The sequence below is a fragment of the Coenobita brevimanus genome, chromosome 98 (genome assembly GCF_032717465.1).
Source record: "Coenobita brevimanus isolate Jiangsu-jjx chromosome 98, ASM3271746v2, whole genome shotgun sequence".
In the NCBI taxonomy this organism is placed as follows: domain Eukaryota; kingdom Metazoa; phylum Arthropoda; class Malacostraca; order Decapoda; family Coenobitidae; genus Coenobita; species Coenobita brevimanus.
The window spans coordinates 36,004,458-36,027,660 of NC_137051.1; the positions used below are offsets into that span (position 1 = coordinate 36,004,458).

Below are 23,203 nucleotides of genomic sequence, written 5' to 3' on the forward strand. Positions count from 1 at the left end.
AAGTGCCACCTCTCCATCTTAAATGCTGAATCGTAACAGCTGATTAACACCAGAATATGATGCTAGTCCCAAAGAAGTGCTATGGAAAGGATGTAGAATAGAAGCATTATTTTTTATACCACTGTGCTACATCAAATAAGCTGTAAAAAGGACAGAAACCTAAGCCAAGTTAAAGTAAAAAGTGTATATTCATTACCCTATTATTGACTGAAAACTAAAACGAGAAAGTGGGTTGAAATGTCTGCATTATCTGTCATGGGCAAACTCATTAATGCCTTCTTGAAATCAGTGACTTAATGCTGACCCTCCTCCTTTTGTAAATGATTAGAACAGTACAAGTTTTAGTAATTAAGATGTTAACTGAAAACTATAGAAGTATCTCTATCTATCAAACTGTCTATAAATTAAAAAATATGAAAAATATTCTATACTTCACATCTTATCTATTTCATCTTTACAGGCCTGCATCTCATCCCTATCTTTCCACCTGCCTATCTTTCTACTTCAGTCTCTCACTCTGTGAGAAATAAGCATGCCTGGCACCCCAATTGCCACCCTAAAGTTTCAGGGGAATACCGTCAGACCCATTTCAAAGAGTTCTTCTTGGGCTACTTCACAAGCTTGGCCACTCCATTTTAAAAATCCTAGCTGTGTTCCTGCTCTCCCTCACCTTAAGGGATTCCTGTAATAGTTTTCCTTGCAGCGCTCGCAGTTCCAGCCCTCTGTGTTTCCGGTACACTTGAGACATTCACCCGTCACCCTGTCACAGTTGCCCTCCTGCCGTGGGTCAATGTTGCCGCTACATTCACATGGTTTGCAGAAGTTCCCTGGCTCGTAGGGATTGCCGTAAAAGCCGTCAGCACATCTGTATCAAGGAAAAGGCCACAAATATTTCTTTTTCACTGATGTTATAAAAGACTGACTGCAATTATTAGATATGATGTATGCAAATTAACTCATAATGTTGCAGCAGATATAGTATTTCCTTCATATTCTTTATAATATCTGGAAACATTGTGTCTTTCAGTTTAATCAATGACACCTCTATATTCTTACTTCTTTCACTGCACACTTGTACTATTCTTACCTCTCACACTTGCGTCCATCATAGCCAGGAGGACACCGACATCTGTAGGTGCCAAGGTCAAGGTCAGGGACACATCTGGGAGTGAAGTGGTTGGTTCCGAGGGGCAGGGGACACTCACACGGTTGACAGGCATCAGGGGTGCCTAAAGTCGCGTCTCCAAAGTACCCTGCCGCACACCTCTCACAGTTCTCGCCTACTGTGTTGTGTTGGCATTCCTAAAAGATACATACTTGCATTTAGGCTTTCAGAGTACTGTAAAAAGTAATATAAAATGAACACAGTTCATAGATCTATCACTGATTTTTATTACCCCAAGTAGGAAAAGTACTGATTTGTATGATGCAATCTATTCATACATATAGACTGGTTTGTTTATCGCAAGATATTCATAAACACAAACATTTAGGAGTTCAGAGTGTTGAAAAATGTTATATAATACCAGTACCTATATAGATCCATGAGTGAATGTTGTTATTTCAAGCAAGAGAGTATTTATTTGTATGTGGATATCCGTCCATAAAAACAGACTGATTTGTATGTGGTAATACATCAATAAATATACAGACCCCACAGGCGCCAGTGTAAGGATCGCAGAAGTCGGCATGTCCATTGCAGTCACAGGGCAGACACACACCGCCATACACCGTGTTGTTCACTCTTCTGTACCCTGGTTCACAAGACTCACACGACAACCCACTGTAACCTGAACAGGAAAGACGATAATTAGTTCAGCTGCCATTTCAGTTTAGATAGTTCGTCCACCTGAATTTGAAGATGTTCGTCCTTTTGTAGCTAATTTACAGTAGCTCAATGGCCGAATAAGACCTTACTACGTTTCCACATCTATTATACAGCACTTCGTGATGAGCACCATATTCTACTATTAATCTCTTGTTACAGGCCAGCATTCGAGAGAAAAAGATAGCAAATTTAGGCAAAGTTAAAGAGGACCCACGACAAGCGAGCTACAAAATGAAGTAGCGTACGGAACTTGAAATTTACATATATCATTAAGTCCCTCAAAATGAATACAAGAGAAGAAAGTGTAAAGATGAGGCTACATGATCTATATTGTAATAAACGTGACAGGCACGTACCAGGAGGGCAGTTGCATCGCTCGACGGCCCCTGTGACGAGTGTGGCCTTGCCCTCAGCACCGTATTCCAGGACAACGTTGTGCAGGCTGGCGGGAAGAAAGAGGATGATGCACACACACAATTATTACGACAAAACAGAAATAAGCATTACATATTCAGCATTCGACTATTCAGACTTCTATATCCACTCAATCAGCTGTTGACAGTTGGTGAAATATATCTGAACTCCTTCTTGCTTTGGACATTTCATTTATTTACAGCTAAACGCCTCATTTGCGAAGAGGGTGGCCACGAACAAACTGCTTTCATACTGCCCTGTCCTTTGCCCTCAGGTGGTCCCCTCTCCAATTCACATCATTCTCAGTCATAAAACCCTCAACTCCATTTTCCACTTCATCGTCAGTCTCCAGACATGCCAGGCAATACTTTTCAGCTAACGAAGCTTTTTAACAGTATGAGGGCTCGAAATTATAAACTCAGTAACTGCCATGGATAGACCTGAGTATCTTATTCCTACTCATACCAAACTCAGAAACTTTTGCTCCTAACTCCACTATGGACATTATGGTGCTGTTCCTTTACCTCCTAGCCACTCTTTCTCATTAATGACATTATAGGTTCTTCTAAGGATGTGTCTCCTCACTTTCACACTAATAAGCCATAAGGTCGTGTTGGGTTCTTACCTGCCTTTCTCAAGAACTGTGCTTCTGTGTCATACCGGGCAAGTGCAAGCAGGCCTTTACAAAACATACTATTCGCATTCAGACTTTTTCATTTCTCAAATTTCATCTTTCATTTTTGCTGGAAGTTCTTTTTCGGCCTTACCAAAAGAATGATGATCGTCTCAAATCCTTAACCGATAGTTTAGTTTTATTCACCTTTTTCTGTCTACAATCTTTGGGTCTAACCTTAACAGAAAGGTTTGGAAGCACCCTTATTCTCACGGCTTTCTGACAGTCAGAGCTAGTAAATTTTTATTTCCATCAACCCCCTCTTCTTGACACTTCGAAGAGACTTTAGCTATTGCGTTAGATATAGAAAAGGCCTCGGACAGTCTGACCTCTAACACAAATCATTATTTCCTTTCTCCCAAGTTACATATTCTAGCCCTCCATCTGTGTCTTCACCTCAAATTTCTTTAGTTCTAGATGTTATAAAGTGATGTTACATGAAGCCACTGTTCTTTTTTCTAAATCTGTCCACAGTGATGTTCCCCTGACTTACTGATTAAATGAACTGATCCTTGTACAACGAGATGTTCTCCAGAGTCATCTCCTTTCACAAATTACAGTACTTTTCTATAATCCATAAGTGATCTTGGAATTTACGTGCCTAGTCCTCTCTCTTATTATACTGATGACTTTATCTGAAATCTTCACCTGCTTCTCACATAAACCATAAAGCTTTTCTGAAGAGCGTGAGTTAGGCTTTTTTTTTTCCCCATTTACTCCCCTCTTCTGACTGACTGCTCTCTCTCTCTCTCTCTCTCTCTCTCATTACTATCACCATTTCACTGGACACTTCTGAACTCCTGACCTGCATACCTCCACTATCATGGCAGACGCACACCATTCTTACAATCCCACACTCTTAGTTCTTTTCTATCTAAAAATTTATTGCCTAAGTAAAAGGTAACCAGTATCCTAGTCCTTCACATGTACAAATGATCAGCTATAGAACAATCTTACCAATGTGCATTTCCCTTTGCTTACCACCTCCAGTCTTTCAAAATGTGTCGACCACCTTGAAATGAACAGACATTGAGTTTTAGATACCGACCAGTTGTTTTTCTGTTATTTTTTTCAGTATAGACCATTTTATTTAGCTGAGAAAACACCTAGACAGTCACATGGTTCATCAATCAGGTACACTCTTTTCATTTACTAGCCAGGCAAGTCTACTGATCAGTTAAGTTAGAGACCTATGAGTATACAGAAATTTATGACACATATGTCTATTGCTAGGTCATTTGTGGGAACATGGATTCATTCTGACATACACACTTTTACTGCACATCCTGGAATTCAGCTGTTCACATAATACAGACAATTAAGAAATCAGTCATTTTCTATTCTACACACACACACACACACACACACACACACACACACACACACACACACACACACACACACATCATCACATACTAACATGCCCTCAATCTGGACGGTGTGGTATCGTGCCCTTATCATGAGCGTCTGCAGGGAGCTTAGTATCTCCATCATCTCTCGCCTGGTGACCGCTTCACCCTTGTACTCCCGACGCTTGGTGTTGGGACCGATGTCAGAGAGGTCCTGTCGAGAAAAAGGAGGCTTGGAATTACCACCTATTGACTGCAAGAGGAACATAAAGGCAGAGAATAAATCTGTACTAATGCCTAAGGTTCTAGATAAAGGTCCTGTGGAGAAGGCTAAGGAAAATATGCTGGCTCTCGTCTGCAAAATGGTCGGCAAGAAGACAGTCAATTATTACCAAGATCCAGTCACGCTCTAGAATACGATTATAGGATGAAAATTAAGGTTTACGATCATATTCTTGGCAGGTTTTCTATGACTTCTTCCTTACCAGTATATTTCTCCATTCACCACCTTAATATTCCATTGTACCAGGTATGTTTCTATTTGCACTAAAAATGTATAAAGACCATACAAGATGATTTTAAGATGTACGAGACAAATTATAAGGAAAAGATAATATTACGTTTTTTATGCCAACTAAGAAAAAGCTGAAGGTCTTATTCTGGTTGGTATGGGAGCCAACTCTGCACCTTTTTCTTAGCAATTTATTTTACATATTATACCACGATACTTCTGCTGATGTTATGTATTTCTAGTAACAAAGCAAGGGGATTAAGATGCGTAGTATACAAAATAAATAACTGTGGAAGTGGCACTACGAGCCCTCTTATGCTACCTTAAATTCGACTCTACTGCTTATCCACTGCACGAGGGTCATGAAGGAAGACAGTTATATTTTTGCTAAGTTCCAATCCTCCCTGCAAGCAGTCAGTGTTACAACCAAGTCCCTAAATGTACTGCTGGGTGAAGAGGGACAGGAGGTAAGCAAATTTTGTCTAAGAGTCTGACCAGCTCTAGAATCTAACTTGGGGTCCTGTGGGTGAGGTAGGATTTATTTAGACAGAACACTACAAAAAAGAACACAAACAAGGAACACAAACAAGGAACACAAAAAAGGGAACACAAAAAAAGGAACACAAAAAAGGAACACCAAATTTACTCATACCTTAGGGAAGTGGAACCAGCCGTGCTCATAGAAGGGAATCTCAAGGGTGGTGGACTTGCCTCGTCGGTATAGGTTGTCGCCGTAAGCTATGCGGTAGCCGGCACCCTGTGGAGTAGGCAGAGTTAATCACCAAAACAAACATAAAAGACAGACAGGCTTATAATCTGATGAGAAACGCCAAGAACTGAGACAAACGGGTTTAAAATCACGTACAAAACACAAAGAACACACACACACACACACACACACACACACACACACACGCTCGCTGGTGCAGTGGTAACGCTCTCGCTTGCCAACTGGTGGACGGGAGTTCGCGCCTCGCTCAGGTTGCAAAAAGTTTCACTGACGAAGTGGGTGGTTACTGTCCCCCTTGAGCAAGGGGATGGGTGTGTGCGTGTGTGAAGGTCACAGCCTTGCCCTTAGATCGGACTATATGAGCTCTCAGCTCCCTTCCGGGAGGGTAAAAGCTGACGATCACGACCATCAAGTGATCCTGACCGACCCGGTGAATTACACAACAAAGACAAACTGGCTTTTAATCAGCTGTAAAACACACAAAATAAAGAAAACTGGCTTAATATCAGGTGCTAAACACAAAGAAGGGAGAAAACACAAAGACAGACAAACTGTTTTATATTTCGAAACACAAACATGAGAAACTAATGATGCTAACCCTCTGTATGGTCACCTAAGAATGCTCCATATATTCTGCATCCCATTTCTAATACATTTACTGAATGGCTGAGTTGTAATTTCATGAGGCGTCGAAAAGGTCCCTACTCCTCAAAAAAGTAGAATGAGCCGTCCCCATGACACACAAGACAGGAGGGTGCAATATATGAACTACCCTCTACTCACTTCTATGATGACGTCCGGACATCGTGTGGGCTGGCCTGATGTGTCGCCTCGCAGCTTCACCCACGATACCCTCACCGTCAACGTCTGCCCGTAGGAGGTCATTCTGGAAGGGGTATATGTGTGTTAATGTATCCACCATCCATACACGTTAACTCATACCTGTCCACTGGGCTATTTAGTAACCTGGGCGGTAGATTCACTTATGCCATCAAAGTCTGTCCATGGAAGATAATTCTGTAAATGTAAATGCACACTGACCATCTGTAAAGTATGAGATTAGATAACCAGAATTTTCTATCTATCTATTGCCAGACGCCTTGATCCCGTAAGGGGTGGCCACAAACAAATCGCCTCCATGTCGCCTTGTCCCCCGCCATTTCACTGCCCTGCTCCCAGCTCACCCCCCCCCCCCTTCTCATATACCTCTTTCACATTCCCATCTCTCATATACCTCTTTCACACTCCCCTCTCTCATATACCTCTCCACTCTGGCTTTTAATTACATTCATTATTGGTAACAGACTGGCCTTAATGATACTGCTGATCTTGTGTTAACTGTGACGTTACAATGGTTTTGGTTCAAGTGACGCCAAAACTGTAGTATCTTTTCAGTTGTCAATATGTGGGGATACTTCTTCCATTTGAACAATTCTCGCCATTGAAACAGAGACATGTGTGTGTGTGTGTGTGTGTGTGTGTGTGTGTGTGTGTGTGTGTGTGTGTTTTGGGGGGAGGGGTCTGCTTTGAAAATATAGCTGATTATGATTACAACTTACTTAATTTTACGTTATTATTATATCAGCAGTTTTTGCCAGTAGTATAATTTATCTGATGCTATATTTGCATTCTTACGTCACACTTTCCAAGTATGTTGTTAGTTATATCACAATACAAAAGAGAGCCAAATTCAAGATCCGTTCATCTCGAGATGCCTGGACACACTGCGTTTGAAAGACTGATGTAGGAAATACAGACATACATACATAGTTTTAAATAAACTTATTTTACCGATGTTTATAAACCTAGATTCTGTGAAAAATTATTGCTTATGACCTACAAATCTGAACTGACCGGGAAGGCATGTTGCATGACAGGACCATCTTTTCCTTAATAATCCTGGCTGTTAATTTGGGTGTCATATGATTAAACTCCATTCTAGTAAACATACTACATTTAGCAACAAGGCTATTGTTGTTATGTTGTTGCTTAACCTCGGTCTGTCCAGCCAATCAGACCCATCGACCACAGGTAAGTAACTGCCCCTATGGGTTAGTCCAATAAGTTCCTTACAATTTGTTGTGTGTGCTTCTTACTGTAACATGTGCTATGCAGCAGAAGGGGCAAACTTTTTGCTTTGTTATTTTCCATCACGTTTCCATAATAATGTAAAAAAAATAAAATAAATAAACTGGAGGTCCGTCTTCCCCTTCACAATCTCAGGCTTAATTATATGGCCCCATAGTAGCCTACAAGAAGCCTCGTCTGGTGTGGGATGTGAGCACTGCAAACAGACTGCTCTAATGGCAATAGATCTGACTGGTAGAGGAGTATGGAAGCCCGTGAGAGTGAATTTTATCGGTGAGTAACAATCGTGGGACAAAGGGTAGGAACACATCTCTTCTCTCACCATCAAACTCCTATGGCTACAGAGAAAAATATCCCGTCAGTATTAATAAGCGTCGTTTACAGGCGATCAGTGAAGAGTGAGATAAAGGGGAAATATAACCCATCTCTCCACGTCAACTCCTATGGCTTGAGAGGGTGATATCCAATGTAATTTTTCCCAAGTGCTTATCATCTTGCCTTTCCTTTGTCTAGTTTCTGATAAAGGACAATGATACGTTCCAGGTTGATAAGGTGTAGTAGATTCTGCCAATTAACTTACCAAAACATTAACCACTTCAATCCGAGGATGTTAAAGTTAATTCCTGCTTCCCCAGGCGATTTTATTCAGCTTACGATTATCTCCATCGTAGTGAAGGGGTTGATGAAAGCTAAATCTAACTCCTCCGGCTTGAGAAGTCAATTAAGCAGAATATAAGCCTCTTAAAGCTGCTCTCTTCAACCCTGGAACTGTCTCCCTCTGTCTGTATTTCCTATATGAACTCAAGTCTTTCAAACGTAGTGCGTCCAGGCATCTCGACATGAACGGATCTTGAATTTGGCTCTATGTTATTTTGTTTTTGTTTTGTCTTGGAGGGAACAGTCTTGCGGGCACCTGGCCTTTGGTTCCTTCTTCCTTGCATTAAAAAAAAAAAAAAAATAAGAAAGGAATGGAACGGTCCGCGACTGGGCTTCTTAATCCCATATTCACATCTGTTAAGAAAGCTCCCTAACACCTCTTCCTTTGCGGATTATTTCTGCATATAGCTCGTTCATATCCACTTTTTGTGTTATTTACGTATAAAATAATATAAACGGTAAACACGAGAGTAGCATGATATAGTAAGCAAAATAAATCGCTATGGAAAAGGTGTTAGGGACCCTCCTTAACAGACGGGAATAAAAGCCTTAGTATAGAGAATAAAGGAGAGTGAATATTCCTCCCCCCCCCCCGAGTGGCATTACGTGAGCAACAGACCTCAACCAACCCTCGGATCAAAACCCCTGTGGGCAACGTCTGCTTGGAGCGCCTCACCCCACTAGGCCACCAGGCGACCAGTTGGCTTCATCATCACTTAACACACTACATGGTGTCGTAGGTGCGAAAAAAAAAAAAAATGGCAAAGCATTCCGCATAGTCATTTAAAGGTACCACTACAATAAGTGAGTGGATGGTGTGCGACGAAAGGACAAAATACAAGTCAATGAGTGGATGGTGTGTAGCGCAAGAATAAATACAACAGAAGTCAACTACATTAAGCTAGTGGATGCTGTACGAGAAGGGTGTGTGAGCTGGGGGGAAGGTAGCGGAATGGCAGGGGACAGGGCGACATGAAGGCGATTTGTCTTTGGCCACCCCAAACGGGATTAAGGCGTCTAGCTATATAGATAAATAAAGTCAACTACATTGAGTGGATGGTGTGCAGCACACATAAAATACAGCACAAGTCAACTACATTAAATGAATGGATGGAGTGCAGCACAAGAATAAAATACAGCATAAGTCAACTACATTAAATGACCGGATGGTGTGCGACACAAGAATAAAATACATTAGTCAACTACATTGAGTGGATGGTGTGCAGCACAAGCATAAAATACAACATAAATAAACTAAATTTAGTGAGTGGATGGTGTGCGGCACAAGAATAAAATACATGAGTCAACTACATTAAATGAATGGATGGTGTGCAGGACAAGCATAAAATACAACATAAATCAACTAAATTTAGTGAGTGGATAGTGTGCGGCACAAGACTAAAATACGTGAGTCAACTACATTAAATGAGTGGATGGTGTGCTGCGCAAGAATAAAATAAGTCAACTCGGTGAAGAGGTTAAACTATAATGTCCAAACCTTGATCCCAGGTACTCCTCAGGTGCCAGCCAGTAGTAGGCCTGGAAGTTGCCCATGCTGTCGTGTGCAATCCTGGCGTCCGTACCCTCCTCCGCCGCCGCCACCTTACGCCGCTTGAGCAGGTCCGTCACGTACCAGTTGCTGTGCTCCAGTACCTGAGGGCGGGAGGCGGCCGGTCAGTGCTGCGGATCTCTTCACACTGAGGTTGAAATCGGACTGGGCCGTGAAATCGTGAAGCAGACTGTCGGCGTGAAAAATCAGGAACACTCCGTTTCTCTGGGCCAGGCTCAGGGCACTCCATTTCTCACTACCACATCTAGCCCATTCTTTTTTTCAGTTTTTATATGTAATTTTTTTTTTCTGATTGTTATTCTCTCTCTCTCTCTCTCTCTCTCTCTCTCTCTCTCTCTCTCTCTTTTTATCACCTGCACTATTATCTGGCAGTGAGAATCGGAATGTCCCAAAATTAAGAACACTCCGATTCTCTGGGCCAGGTTCAGGGCACTCCGTTTCTCACTGTCGCCTGCACTATGTCTGGCAGTGAGAAACGGAGTGTCACAAACGCAAGCCAAAGAGGGTGTTAATCCAATTTATATCACTGGACAACTGGCGTCAGAAAATGGCCCGTATTTCTAGGTGGCTTCAGAGATTCCGTAACATACCTTTCTCTGCGATTTATTAGCACAGCGCACCATACTATAATTCGGTATGATATTAACGCAAACGCCATCGACGTCAAAACCATACAAATAGCATAAAAGAGAATGTCAGAGTGTAATACGCTAAATAAATTACCAATGAGATGCCACTAGCGTTATCGAAATATGAATATATGTCTGATTCCAACTTCTGTGTGATAAGGCTTTTCTCCACTGGCTCCAATCAGCCCAAATTATGTAGTGAGATTATTTATTTAACATTTACTTTGAACCCCAAATCTCTGTGGAGCAATATTCGTGAAGATGAGGCAGAAACTGGTAGAATCTGACAAGCAAATATAAATTAACAAATACAGGGTGATATAACTAATGCTAACAATAAAACAATGGTAAAAGAGCGAATGAGTTTACCTGGGAAAACATAAAGTTGGTACGAAGGGAATGTGTAACAATGATAAATTCAGATTAGTCTCCCTGTGGTTTGGCTAAAGAAAAGAAAATGGGTGCTGCATAAAATTACAATATTAACAAAACCAACTGAGTTAACGTCTGTCTTCATAAATTATAGTACTGCTAGGAACGGCAATCGCATATTTACAGCAGTTACCCCTCAGGAAGCTTCAGACTTGTCCTTCCTGTGTTTTAACTGGAGATGGTTATACAAGCAAAATCTCTAAGTATCCAAATCCACACATGTCCTTTATCACGACTTGGAATACATAAATAACTAAATAAACACAAATAAAAATCAGACGCCTACGCTCCTCATGGGACAACACAGGATGAGATGACGATGATGATGATGAAAACCAAAGACACCTGCCGCTACGGATGTACTTACGGTGTACACGGCGAGTTTGGCGGCTTCACAGGACGAGGTAGCGCCGTTGCAGTAACAGCGTGTGCAGCCGACAGGATTACGGGCGTCCAGGTGGAAGTGACCAGGTGCACAGGTGTCACAGCGGGGCCCAACCACATTCTCCTGAAGGTGTAATGGTGATTGATTATGCTCAGCGCTGTGTGTGTGTGTGTGTGTGTGTGTGAGAGAGAGAGAGAGAGAGAGAGAGAGAGAGAGAGAGAGAGAGAGAGGACTTAGATTAATTCCTATCGACTAGAAAAGTGTATTTAAGGAAGATATTAATTTTCTTCTACACACACACACACACACACACACACACACACACACCGCTCGCTGGTGCAGTGGTAACGTTCTTGCTTGCCAACTGGTGGACGGGAGTTCGCGCCTCGCTCAGGTTGCGAAAGGTTTCACTGATGAAGTGGGTGGTTACTGTCCCCCTTGAGCAAGGGGACGTGTGTGTGTGTGTGTGTGTGTGTGAAGGTCACAGCCTTGCCCTTAGATCGTTCTATATGAGCTCTCAGCTCCTTTCCGGGAGGGTAAAAAGCTGACGATCACGACCATCAAATGATCCTGACCGACCTGGTGAATTACACACACACACACACACACACACACACAACCCAATTAACCAACGAGAATATTTGCACCATATGCATCATAAAACACACACACACACACACACACACACACACACACACAACCCAATTAGCCAACGAAAATATTTGCACCAAAAGCATCATAACATACATAAATGAACACACACACACACACACACACACAAAAGGCTATCTGCAGAAGACCTGTTATCCTACAATAAGACGCTCCTGAATCTCTATGAAACAGTAAGTAAAGTAAGTAATGGAAAGTAAGGTCAAGGAAAGTAAGTAAAGTAAGTCAAGGAAAGTAAGTAAAGTAAGTCAAGTAAAGTAAGTCAAGGAAAGTAAGTAAAGTAAGTCAAGGAAAGGAAGTAAAGTAAGTCAAGGAAAGTAAGTAAAGTAAGTCAAGGAAAGTAAGTAAAGTAAGTCAAGGAAAGTAAGTAAAGTAAGTCAAGGAAAGTAAGTAAAGTAAGTCAAGGAAAGTAAGTAAAGTAAGTCAAGGAAAGTAAGTAAAGTAAGTCAAGGAAAGTAAGTAAAGTAAGTCAAGGAAAGTAAGTAAAGTAAGTCAAGGAAAGTAAGTAAAGTAAGTCAAGGAAAGTAAGTAAAGTAAGTCAAGGAAAGTAAGTAAAGTAAGTCAAGGAAAGTAAGTAAAGTAAGTCAAGGAAAGTAAGTAAAGTAAGTCAAGGAAAGTAAGTCAAGGAAAGGAAGTAAAGTAAATAAAGGAAAGAAAGTAAAGTACGTAATGGGAAGTAAAGGAACGTAAGCCAAGGAAAGTAAGTCAAGGAAAGTAAGTCAAGGAAAGTAAGTCAAGGAAAGTAAGCCAAGGAAAGTAAGCCAAGGAAAGTAAGTCAAGGAAAGTAAGGTCAAGGACAGTACGTCAAGGAAAGTAAGGTCAAGGACAGTACGTCAAGGAAAGTAAGTCAAGGAAGGTAAGTCAAGGAAAGTTAAGGAAAGTAAGGTCATGGAAAGTAAAGGAAAGTAAGTAAAGTAAAGTAAGTAAAGGAAGGTAAGTAAGGGAAAGTAATCCAAGGAAAGTCAAAGAAAGTATGGTCATGGAAAGTAAGTAAAGGAGAAGGAGAGTAAGTCAAAGAAAGTAAGGTCAAGGAAAGTAAATGAAAGTAAGTCAAAGAAAGTAAGTCAAGGAAAGTAAGTCAAGGAAAGTAAGTTAAGGAAAGTAAGGTCAAGGAAAGTAAGTCAAGGAAAGTAAGTCAAGGAAAGTAAGTCAAGGAAAGTAAGGTCTAGGAAAGTAAGTCAAGGAAAGTAAGGTCTAGGAAAGTAAGTCAAGGAAAGTAAGGTCTAGGAAAGTAAGTCAAGGAAAGTAAGTCAAGGAAAGTAAGTCAAGGAAAGTAAGGTCTAGGAAAGTAAGTCAAGGAAAGTAAGGTCTAGGAAAGTAAGTCAAGGAAAGTAAGGTCTAGGAAAGTAAGTCAAGGAAAGTAAGTCAAGAAAAGTAAGTCAAGGAAAGTAAGTCATGAAAAGTAAGTCAAGGAAAGTAAGGCAAGGAAAGTAAGTTAAGGAAAGTAAGGCAAGGAAAGTCGACAGATAACTCACCTTGCACACACACTCTCCTTCGCACTCGTCTGTGAGGGACCCAGCACGGTTGCAGGGACACGGCTCACAGGCAGGGTAGCGCCGGTAACCTTTGGCACATTTGTCACAACGAGGACCCTGCAACACCAAAGCACACATGAAAGTATCATTAAAGTACCCAAAGACGAGGAAAAGTAATGTTAACGTGGCCACAGACAAGGAAAAGTAATATTAACGTAGCCACAGACGAGGGCAAGTAATATTAACGTAGCCACAGACAAGGAAAAGTAATATTAACGTAGTTACAGACAAGGAAAAGTATTATTAACGTAGCCACAGACAAGGAAAAGTATTATTAACGTACCCGCAGACGAGGAAAAGTAATATTAACGTAGCCACAGACGAGGGAAAGTGATATTAACGTAGCCACAGACGAGGGCAAGTAATATTAACGTAGCCACAGACAAGGAAAAGTAATATTAACGTAGTTACAGACAAGGAAAAGTATTATTAACGTAGCCACAGACAAGGAAAAGTATTATTAACGTACCCGCAGACGAGGAAAAGTAATATTAACGTAGCCACAGACGAGGGAAAGTGATATTAACGTAGCCACAGACGAGGGAAAGTAATATTAATGAAGCCACAGACAAGGAAAAGTAATATTAACGTGAACACAGACAAGGAAAAGTAATATTAACGTAGCCACAGACAAGGAAAAGTAATATTAACGTGAACACAGACAAGGAAAAGTAATATTAACGTAGCCACAGACAAGGAAAAGTAATATTAACGTGAACACAGACAAGGAAAGTAATATTAACGTAGCCACAGACAAGGAAAAGTAATATTAACGTAGCCACAAACAGTACCGTTTATTATTTTCACATTTCTTTTCCTCAGTAAGCCGCGGATCCCTCAAAACAAACCTCTCACTAAACATTTTCTTCTTTTTCTTTTTTCTTTTTTTTTTACTGTAATTTGGTGCTAGAGAGAGACGCCTTCATGTGGTGGCACTGATATAACCTGGGGGCGGAAGTACCTGGCCATGCACACGTCTCTCATTTACTGTACTTCCCTATGTCCCGAAAGGAGGATGGTAAACTGCAGGAGAAGAGGAACTTATGCCAGCACATGATCCTGGGTTGCTACTACTACTACTACTATTTTAACGTGGCCTAAAATTACCATCTCTTCATCTTGACCGAGTTGTAGGAGAGATTAACACTGGAATATGGTGCTAGACACGAAGAAGAGCTATGGAAAGAATGCAGATCCATAGCAGTGTCCTATTCTGCAATTTGACTATGCAGAATGAGCGCAAAAAGACAATAATTTGGGCCAAGTTAAGGTAAAAGGACAATAGTTATTTTGAATATTACACTTCACTTGTATTACATGATTTATTAGACTATTTCCTTGAGTATCGGCGCAATACACTTTTTACTCTAACTTGGTCCAGATTATCGTCCTTTTGCGTCTTACTTTACGTAGCTCCGCGGCAGAAAGGGACAACGCTACTGCTGTACATGCTCTCCGTAGCACTTCTTCGTGACCAGCATCATACTCCTTGGTCAATCTAGTCTCATAACTCACCATACAAGACGGAGAAGAAAATGTTACGCCAAGTTAGAGTAAAAAGAGTATAGTAGTAAAAGAACCTAAATAATAAAAATATACAGGATACTTTACCTAATTCTACATGTCTTAAAATACCAGCTGCCTATCTTGAATGCATAGCTGTAACAAGAGACTGACAATTACTTAAAATAATGATGCTAATAACGAAGAAGTGCTATGGAATGGATGCATAATCGTAGTATTGTCTTTTTGTCTCTGAGCTACGTGAAATTTGATAGAGAAGATAAATTTTCGTCCTGTTGCGGTAAATGAGTTGCTCAAATATAAGAAAATCATCATTAATTTGATAGCGACGTACTCATTTTTTTTTCTTACTCCTCAAATGATATATATAATATACAAGTGTTAGTAACTTCTCTTGAACAGATCATTCAAATATTGTTCTTGATTTATTTATTTAATTTTGGGAAAGGGTCATAGAAGAATCTTTCTCTACTACACGCACTTTATTATTGTTATTATTATTAATCCTTCCTCTCAATGAACGTTTACTCTGTGGAATCCTCCCTTCGTACTGTCCTGATACATCCTGGAAAATTATCATTATCTGTGTTTTAACATTACAAATTAGTAAATGATTATGCTTATTACACGTCATGTGATATAAAGTGCACTAAACAGCTTTATTAAACGGTACAAATTGTCTGAAACGCTCTTTTCTTTATTGCATGAAATTTATCAGATGTGGTCAGTAGTTATTTAGGCAACGTTAATTAATTTTAGTCACTGGTTTTAACATTCCTGATTAACTACTCAATAGCAGCCCCAACACTCTGGAAAAGTTAGGGATTTTTTTTTTTTTTTAATGGGGTGGCAAAGGGGTGGCCAGACCCACTAAAGGTGTGGCCCAAAGCAAACTCTTCAGAGGGGTTTGAAGTGTTCCTGAATCTGAGGTGGCCACTGGGTACAATATCGCTAAAGGCCAAGCAGGGTACATGAGGGTTAACTGGGGCAAGAGTTATTGTATTGGCTTCACCTACGAACACAGTATGGAGATGACACCACACGAGCAAAAGTTATACACAGTGAACAAATGCTGGAGAACAACATATATAACACGTAATTACTCATAAAAAAAAAAAAAAATGAAAAAAGTCATGTGTGTGAATTGGCATCAGAATGTAGGAAAACTGGGATAAAGGCCGGCAATATCCTCTAGAACAAGATGTGAATAAAACAAACACTTTTTCTCGCTTGAATTCAGTATTTACCATTCAATATTAGCCCAAACAGTCTCGGGAACGTTGTCGCTGAGGCAATGCAAAAATAGGCTACGGAGGCAAACTGATAACTCTCATTGGTTCGTATAGGTGCAAAAGCTTTCATTGTTGTTCCGGTTATGGACACAGTAAGGTGGCACGACACTAGATGAGTAAACTTTATAATCAATGAACAGAAACAGCAGGGCAACATATTATAGGCACGAATTAGAATATTATAAGAGTTACCCATTTACAAAGCACAGAAAATGGTTCTGAAAGTATAGAGAAAACTGATTATGGAAGGGGTAGCTTGTCTATATGGACCTAACCTTCATTTATATTTTTTTCCCTCTGTATGTGGCGATACGAAAGCTACTACTACTACTACTACTACGTCTACTACTAATACTAATACTGTGATGTATATAAGTTTTTCGACAAGAAGTAATCATTTTCGCGCCATGCAGAAATCCTTTAGAGTCATCATCATTATTATTATTACTACTATCATTATCATCATCATCATCATTTTTACTGTTATTATTATTATTATTATTATTATTTTAGCCCATGCACCGTAAGAGCAAACAGGTAAGGGTCTCTGTCAGGTTAGAGTGAACGGGTTAGGGGTTTTTACGGCAAATGCTCTACAGTGGCACCAAGACTCACGTGGAATCCCTCTTTGCAGATACAGGCGCCGGGGAAAAGACCAAGGTTGGCCTGGGTATCGTCGGGCACACAATCCCCAGTCGTACCAGGCCCCGAACATGCACAGGGTTGGCAGGCTCGAACGTCCTCTCGTCCAACACCCTGCAACACGTAAACAGAGTCGTACTTTTCGCGTGGCGAGTTTTTATGTTGTGTGTGTGTGTGTGTGTGTGTGTGTGTGATTTTTCTACCTGGGAAAGAAAATATAAAAGCATACCACTTGGAACGTCATTCTTCTTTTCTGCATTTACATTTTTATTTCTTCCTAACCACCTTTACCAAACATACATCATAACGAAAAGTTACTCCATTATCAAGTAAAAAAAGTGAAACAAGCTTAGGAAAATAAACTAAGTAAGCAACAGGGAAAAAGATTGAGTCACCTAACACCTAACATTTCCACGTTTCCACCTAACACTCCCACATTTCCACTTTGGGTCTTGTTTTCGCTGGCAAAGGAGATTTCGTTGCACTCTTTCCAATATGATTTTTTTTTCCCCACACTACACAGTAATATCGTCCTGTCTGTGTTTAGTGAAATGTGTCATTAGTGAAATATATGAATAAATGCAAGGGAATATTAACCTGTAAAAGGCAAAATAAATAACAAATGAAAGAGTGCTACGTATTCTCTTATACAAAAGAGGATACTACTTAACGTCAAGAAACATGAATTCGTTTTCATCTCCTAAAGCTTTTGCATAGTCTGTAAACATAGACAAGAGGCTACCAGAGGGCGAGCGCGCGCGCACGCACACACGCGCACGCACACGCACGCACACACACACACACACACACACACACACACACACACACACACACACACACACACACACACACACCTATGATCCTTAGATGCCTCTTTTTCACTTTTCGGTAAATACAGTATATCAAACGTAAGTGTTTACATTTTTCCCACTAAATGCAGAGACACGAACCCGTCAAATCTCATCCAGCATTTCTTCTAAGTCTTTAAGTCTGGACAAGGAGTGTGTACAGAGGCCTGGGTTGCATTCCTGTAATTCTTTAAGTATTCTATTTCCTTCTTATTTCTCACAACTTCTAAATTAAGGATCTTCAGCTTAAACCGGGGATCGAGAGGTAGGATGCAAACACCATTTTTTTAATACGATGATTTTTGAGATATTTGACGATGATGCAATGTGTCTGGCGTTCCTTTATGGTTACTGACTGCATTCTGTAATATGGGATGCAGGCTAACCATATGTAATGATCAGAGCCATTCCATAAATAACTTTCAAAAATTAAGGTTTACAGTCCACTTCGCGAATTGAAGTTTAAGCACACGAAATATAGTACAGAATGACGTCTAACCTCTTCCAGCGTCTCCACTTAGCTCGGAAAACTGTACAAATTGTGCAATTACACTCACCTGCGGCCTGTAGAAGCCAGGTTTACACTTCTCGCAGTTGTAGCCATCGGTGTTGTGGCGGCAACTCACACACACACCACCCCCGTCGTACTCTCCCCTGGGTGAAGGACAGCAAAGCCAGGTGAATTATAGGTCGTATTTAGGTCGTTTTCAAATCCCGTTGCATCTCTTCCTTAGCGATTAATTCTAACATTCTTCACATTACTGCCCAATATGCTTTTGTGCAGATGTAAATTACGTCAGTATTAAAACGATATAAGTAGCATACAAGATAATGATAAGGTATAATAAGCAAAATAAATCGCTAGGGAAAAGGTGTTAGGACCCTTATACTACCTAGAGTCCAACACTAAAAATTACATGAGCTCAAGTATAATTTCATCTGTCTATATTTCAGTTTAATCTTGCAGCCACCGAATACTTCACAATCAAACAAGAATGATAACTGGAGTGAAAAATACGAAAGCAAAATTATTCATGGCAACTGCTAACTCGTAAGGGGATGCGATATCGTAAACACTGTGTTAGATCCTTTGTATATAGGATTCACGATGCTCAAGTGGCTGGATCTATGGCTGCTTGTTGTGGGGATTATCCTGTATACCTCTAAGTCGTGCACAGATATTGGATTGTAGAGAGAGAACGACTTAGAGAGACAGATGAAGACAGACAGACGGAGACCCCCACCTGATGCTGACAGAGTGTTTTCCTGGCCACCACTTCGTCTGCGTGGAGAAGAGAGAGAGAGAGAGACAGACAGACGAAGACAGACAGACGGAGATACCCACCTGATGTTAATGGAGAGCTTCTTCTGGCCACCTCTTCGTCTGCTTGGAGAACAGAGGGAGACAGACACACAGACGAAGACAGACAGACGGAGCTACCCACCTGATGTTGAGGGAGAGCTTCTTCCTGGCCACCTCTGGGTCGTAAACACAGGCGTCTGCGTGGCCGTAACACTGACACTGCTCACACGCCCCGCCATCGCTGAAGTTCCCTGCACGCCACGGTTTTTGGTTGAACAGGGGACAGCACCTATCGCACTGGTCCCCGCAGGTGTTGTGGACGCACGCGCACTTCGCGGTCTGGCACACAAAAGAATTATCGTCACACACATACAAGGATTATCGTCTCTCTCTCTCTCTCTCTCTCTCTCTCTCTCTCTCTCTCACACACACACACACACACACACACACACACACACACACACGCAAGAATTATCGTGACACACACAGGAATGATCGTCACACACACAGAACTTATCGACACACAAAGAATTATTGTCACACACATACAGGAATTATCGTTACACACACACACACACACACACACACACACACACACACACACACACACACACACACACACACACACAAAATACAATCCTCGCCATCTCACTTTTTTATTTTCATCCGACAGAACCAGTCCACTCCCACAATCCTAATGCTATGTCGTGGCTACAAGAAGTTCAATGACCCTTAGTTATGAGGTGGAATGAATCTCCTTGGTTGCTAGCTAAATCGACCCTCCATTCCAACTCCACCTGGGCATCACCATGAGCTGAGAATGGTTTAGGATCTTTGTCAGGTTAAAGAAAGTATGCCGTGTAACTGCTATTATCACTAACAACACGACAGTAGCTATTACCATCATCATCATCATCATCATCATCATCACCATCATCATTATCATCATTATTAAAACCATCATCATCATCATCATTTTCTCCCCCACAAGGAAGGAGTAAACAGTACAGTATTAGACAGCATTACTGATGTGATTCGAAAGCTGATTACCTCTTTCTGCACAGCTTTCCTGGCAGTACTACTACTACTGCTACTACTACCACTACTGCTACTACTACTAATTTCAATAATTTTAAGAATAATAATAATAATACCAGTAATAATGACATCAATAACGATAAAAAATAAAAATAATGATAGCAGTAGTAGAAATAGTAGTAGCAGTAGTAGTAGTAGTAGTAATAATAATAATAATAATAATAATAATAAATAATAATAATAATAATAATAATAATAATAATAACATCCTGGCTCTCTCTCTCTCTCTCTCTCACCTGCTGCCCGTTCGTGTCGCAGTTGTTGGCGTGACCATTACACACACACCGTCCCCCAATACTTATGTCCTTGATCGAGTAGAAGTAACGTCTGGAAGAAAAAGGACAAGAAGGTTAAGAGCAATATCCATCACCTGGCAGAGGGTAAATAAGGCTATGCACTTTTACCTGTCCCAAATCCTTCACCAACATGACCCACACAACAGCGTTACATCTGCGTCGTAATAGATTTGTTGCTTGAAGAGGAAGCTGGAGACTTTATTTTGCTGCATGAGAAATGGTTTGTGATGATCCTGTTCCTTGTCAGATTTAGAAATGGCCAGAGATTCCAGGTCTTCCCTCAGCTGGAAATCCTGGCTCTGACTTTCTTCCAGCCAAAGGTAGGATTGGAGAGAGTGGAAACTGTAAGATATACGAGTGTACCCACTTACACTGATCTCTTTAAGTAGTTTGCTTTTTACATCCTCTCCCATAGTAAGCGTTGCACACACACACACACACACACACACTCTCTCTCTCTCTCTCTCTCTCTCTCTCTCTCTCTCTCACTAACTTGGTAACAGAGGCATCGGACTGAGATGAACGGTCTTGCAGGTCACCATGGAGGGTCCTGATCTTCTGCAGCCTCAGCCTTACATAGCGAGCCTCGGTGAACTTCAGTAGCGCTTCAGATGGCCCTGCTGAACCCGGCCGTCTATTCACTAAAGATACGTGTGCCTGAAAGTATGGAAATGTTAAAAGAAATGTAGGAAATTATACATACTGAAGACATTATACCTCCATACTGGAAATTACACCTCCATACTGAAGAAATTATACCTCCATACTGAAGAAATTATACATCCATATTGGAAATTACACCTCCATACTGAAGAAATTATACAACCATACTGAAGAAATTATACCTATATCCTGAAGAAATACCTCCATACTGAAGAAATTACACCTCCATACTGAAGAAATTCTACCTCCATACTGAAGAACATACCTCCATACTGAAGAAATTATACCTATATACTGAAAATATTTTTACTGTAATGATATAACTGCAGTGACCAGGCTTTGCATATTGAAGATCATCATTTTTACTATTTGGGTACAGTACACTCCATCTGAGGAGTGGATGGTACGGTAACATCAGACTCGTTGCAAGACATGATGGTGAAGAACTGCTGGAAAGGTGGAAGGAATGTTGGTGTTGGAAGAAATGTTGGCTAATGCAATGAAGGAATGTTGTAAAAAAAAAGTTGGTGTGAACGTTATGTTGGTGAAGGTGTAAATTGAAGAAACGTTAGTAGAATTGTTGATGATGGAAGGGATGTTGGAGATGGTGAACTGAATAAACGTTAGTAGAACTGTTGATGATGGAAGGGATGTTGGCGATGGTGTAATTAAAGAAACGTTTGCAGAAATATTTGCGATACAAGAAAGATGGGTGAAAAGGATAAGGTTAAGGAACGTTGACAGAAACGTTGGTGCTGAAAGAAACGTTTGTGATGGAGCAAACGAAAGGAACATTGGCAGAAGAGGGTGATGGAAGAAATATTCGTGACGGTGAAAAGCTTTAAAAACGTTGGGTAAAAATCTTGGTAATAGTCTAAGGAGAATTGCAAGACTTATCAGTGATGGAGGCAGCACGGATCTAGTGGAAAGACAAGCTGATAAATATGAGTGATGGATCAAACAGTGGCTATTGAAAGGAAAAATACTGTACACGAAACTTTCTGGATTATCTCTCCTTTGTTGGTTGTCTGTCTGTCAGTCTCTCATCCTACCTCACCCCACCTCACCTTCCCTCACCCTACTTCCCCACCTCACCTTCCCTCACCCTACTTCACCCCACCCCACCTCACCTCGCGTCAACCCACCTCCAATTTCCGAACCGAAAAGAAAATGCATCGTTTAGGCACTTAACTACTGCAACATTTTTATTTTTATTTATTTTTTATAGAAGGAAGAAGGAACCAAAGGCCAGAAACACGCAAAATTGTTTCCTCCGAGGAGAGAGAGAGAGAGAGAGAGGCTGCAAGACTTCATTCAATTTAAGAGAGCCTCCTGGTGGTGAAGGGGTGAATGGAGACGATATATAATCCACCCAGGTCACAGTCTCAAGTTATACAAGGTTGTTTGGAGCTGGCCACAGAACTGCAAACCTTCGTCCTGGGATTGAAGATATTAAATTATGTGAGCGTTCCTGGGCAACCAACTCAGAATTATAAAACACATACAATCAGTGCACATGGGAAAGACTGAACGACAGGCACGTGTAACATACTGGAAAGATAGTCCATAAAATTTACATGTTCAGGAATGATTTCAGAATACTGTACATTTTTACAACTCGTGACTTTCGTAAATAAGAACTCGTATCTCTCAGTGATTCTTATAACTACTCCTGTTGTCCCCAGATATATAAAAATGCGATGATATTACCCCCATCCTAATTATGTTCAGTTTAAAGGGGATGAAAATATAACAGTCCCGATAATTTTTGTTTTGCCAAATATTTAGTTCACTTAATTTGGTTTTGCAAATGACAGGAGGGGGAGGGAGGATCCAGAAATAGGAACAGCGAGGCGCAACAGCAGCTGAAATATTAAAGTCAGTGCAGTGTAATGGCCCACTTGATCATTTACCTTTTTTTCCAGCTTTCAAAATTCCTGGCTTCACCTCACGTACCAAATGATCCAGCCAAATAGAGCTTAATGTGCCAATAGGACAGAGGCAGTCATGTTCAAAGTCGTCCAGCCATTTCTGTCTTTGTTCTTTTGCCTCATCATTTTCCAGAAC

At 40.8% G+C, this 23,203-nt stretch overlaps 1 protein-coding gene across 1 annotated transcript in view; it reads right to left on the reverse strand.

The window, feature by feature from the left end:
- The window catches only part of LOC145414032 (laminin subunit alpha-1-like), a 147,075-nt gene that overhangs the window by 19,398 nt on the left and 104,474 nt on the right, over window positions 1-23,203 (reverse strand). The window contains exons 5-19 of the mRNA XM_080283598.1: window positions 20,967-21,130; window positions 20,414-20,504; window positions 19,222-19,418; window positions 18,334-18,430; window positions 16,902-17,042; window positions 13,411-13,527; window positions 11,249-11,389; window positions 9,749-9,903; window positions 6,289-6,391; window positions 5,428-5,532; window positions 4,336-4,517; window positions 2,185-2,270; window positions 1,654-1,790; window positions 1,088-1,302; window positions 671-865 (exon numbers count right to left, since the gene is read on the reverse strand). Of these exons, the coding sequence (XP_080139724.1) occupies window positions 671-865; window positions 1,088-1,302; window positions 1,654-1,790; window positions 2,185-2,270; window positions 4,336-4,517; window positions 5,428-5,532; window positions 6,289-6,391; window positions 9,749-9,903; window positions 11,249-11,389; window positions 13,411-13,527; window positions 16,902-17,042; window positions 18,334-18,430; window positions 19,222-19,418; window positions 20,414-20,504; window positions 20,967-21,130 (2,126 nt within the window). The remainder of the gene's footprint in view (window positions 1-670; window positions 866-1,087; window positions 1,303-1,653; window positions 1,791-2,184; window positions 2,271-4,335; window positions 4,518-5,427; window positions 5,533-6,288; window positions 6,392-9,748; window positions 9,904-11,248; window positions 11,390-13,410; window positions 13,528-16,901; window positions 17,043-18,333; window positions 18,431-19,221; window positions 19,419-20,413; window positions 20,505-20,966; window positions 21,131-23,203) is intronic.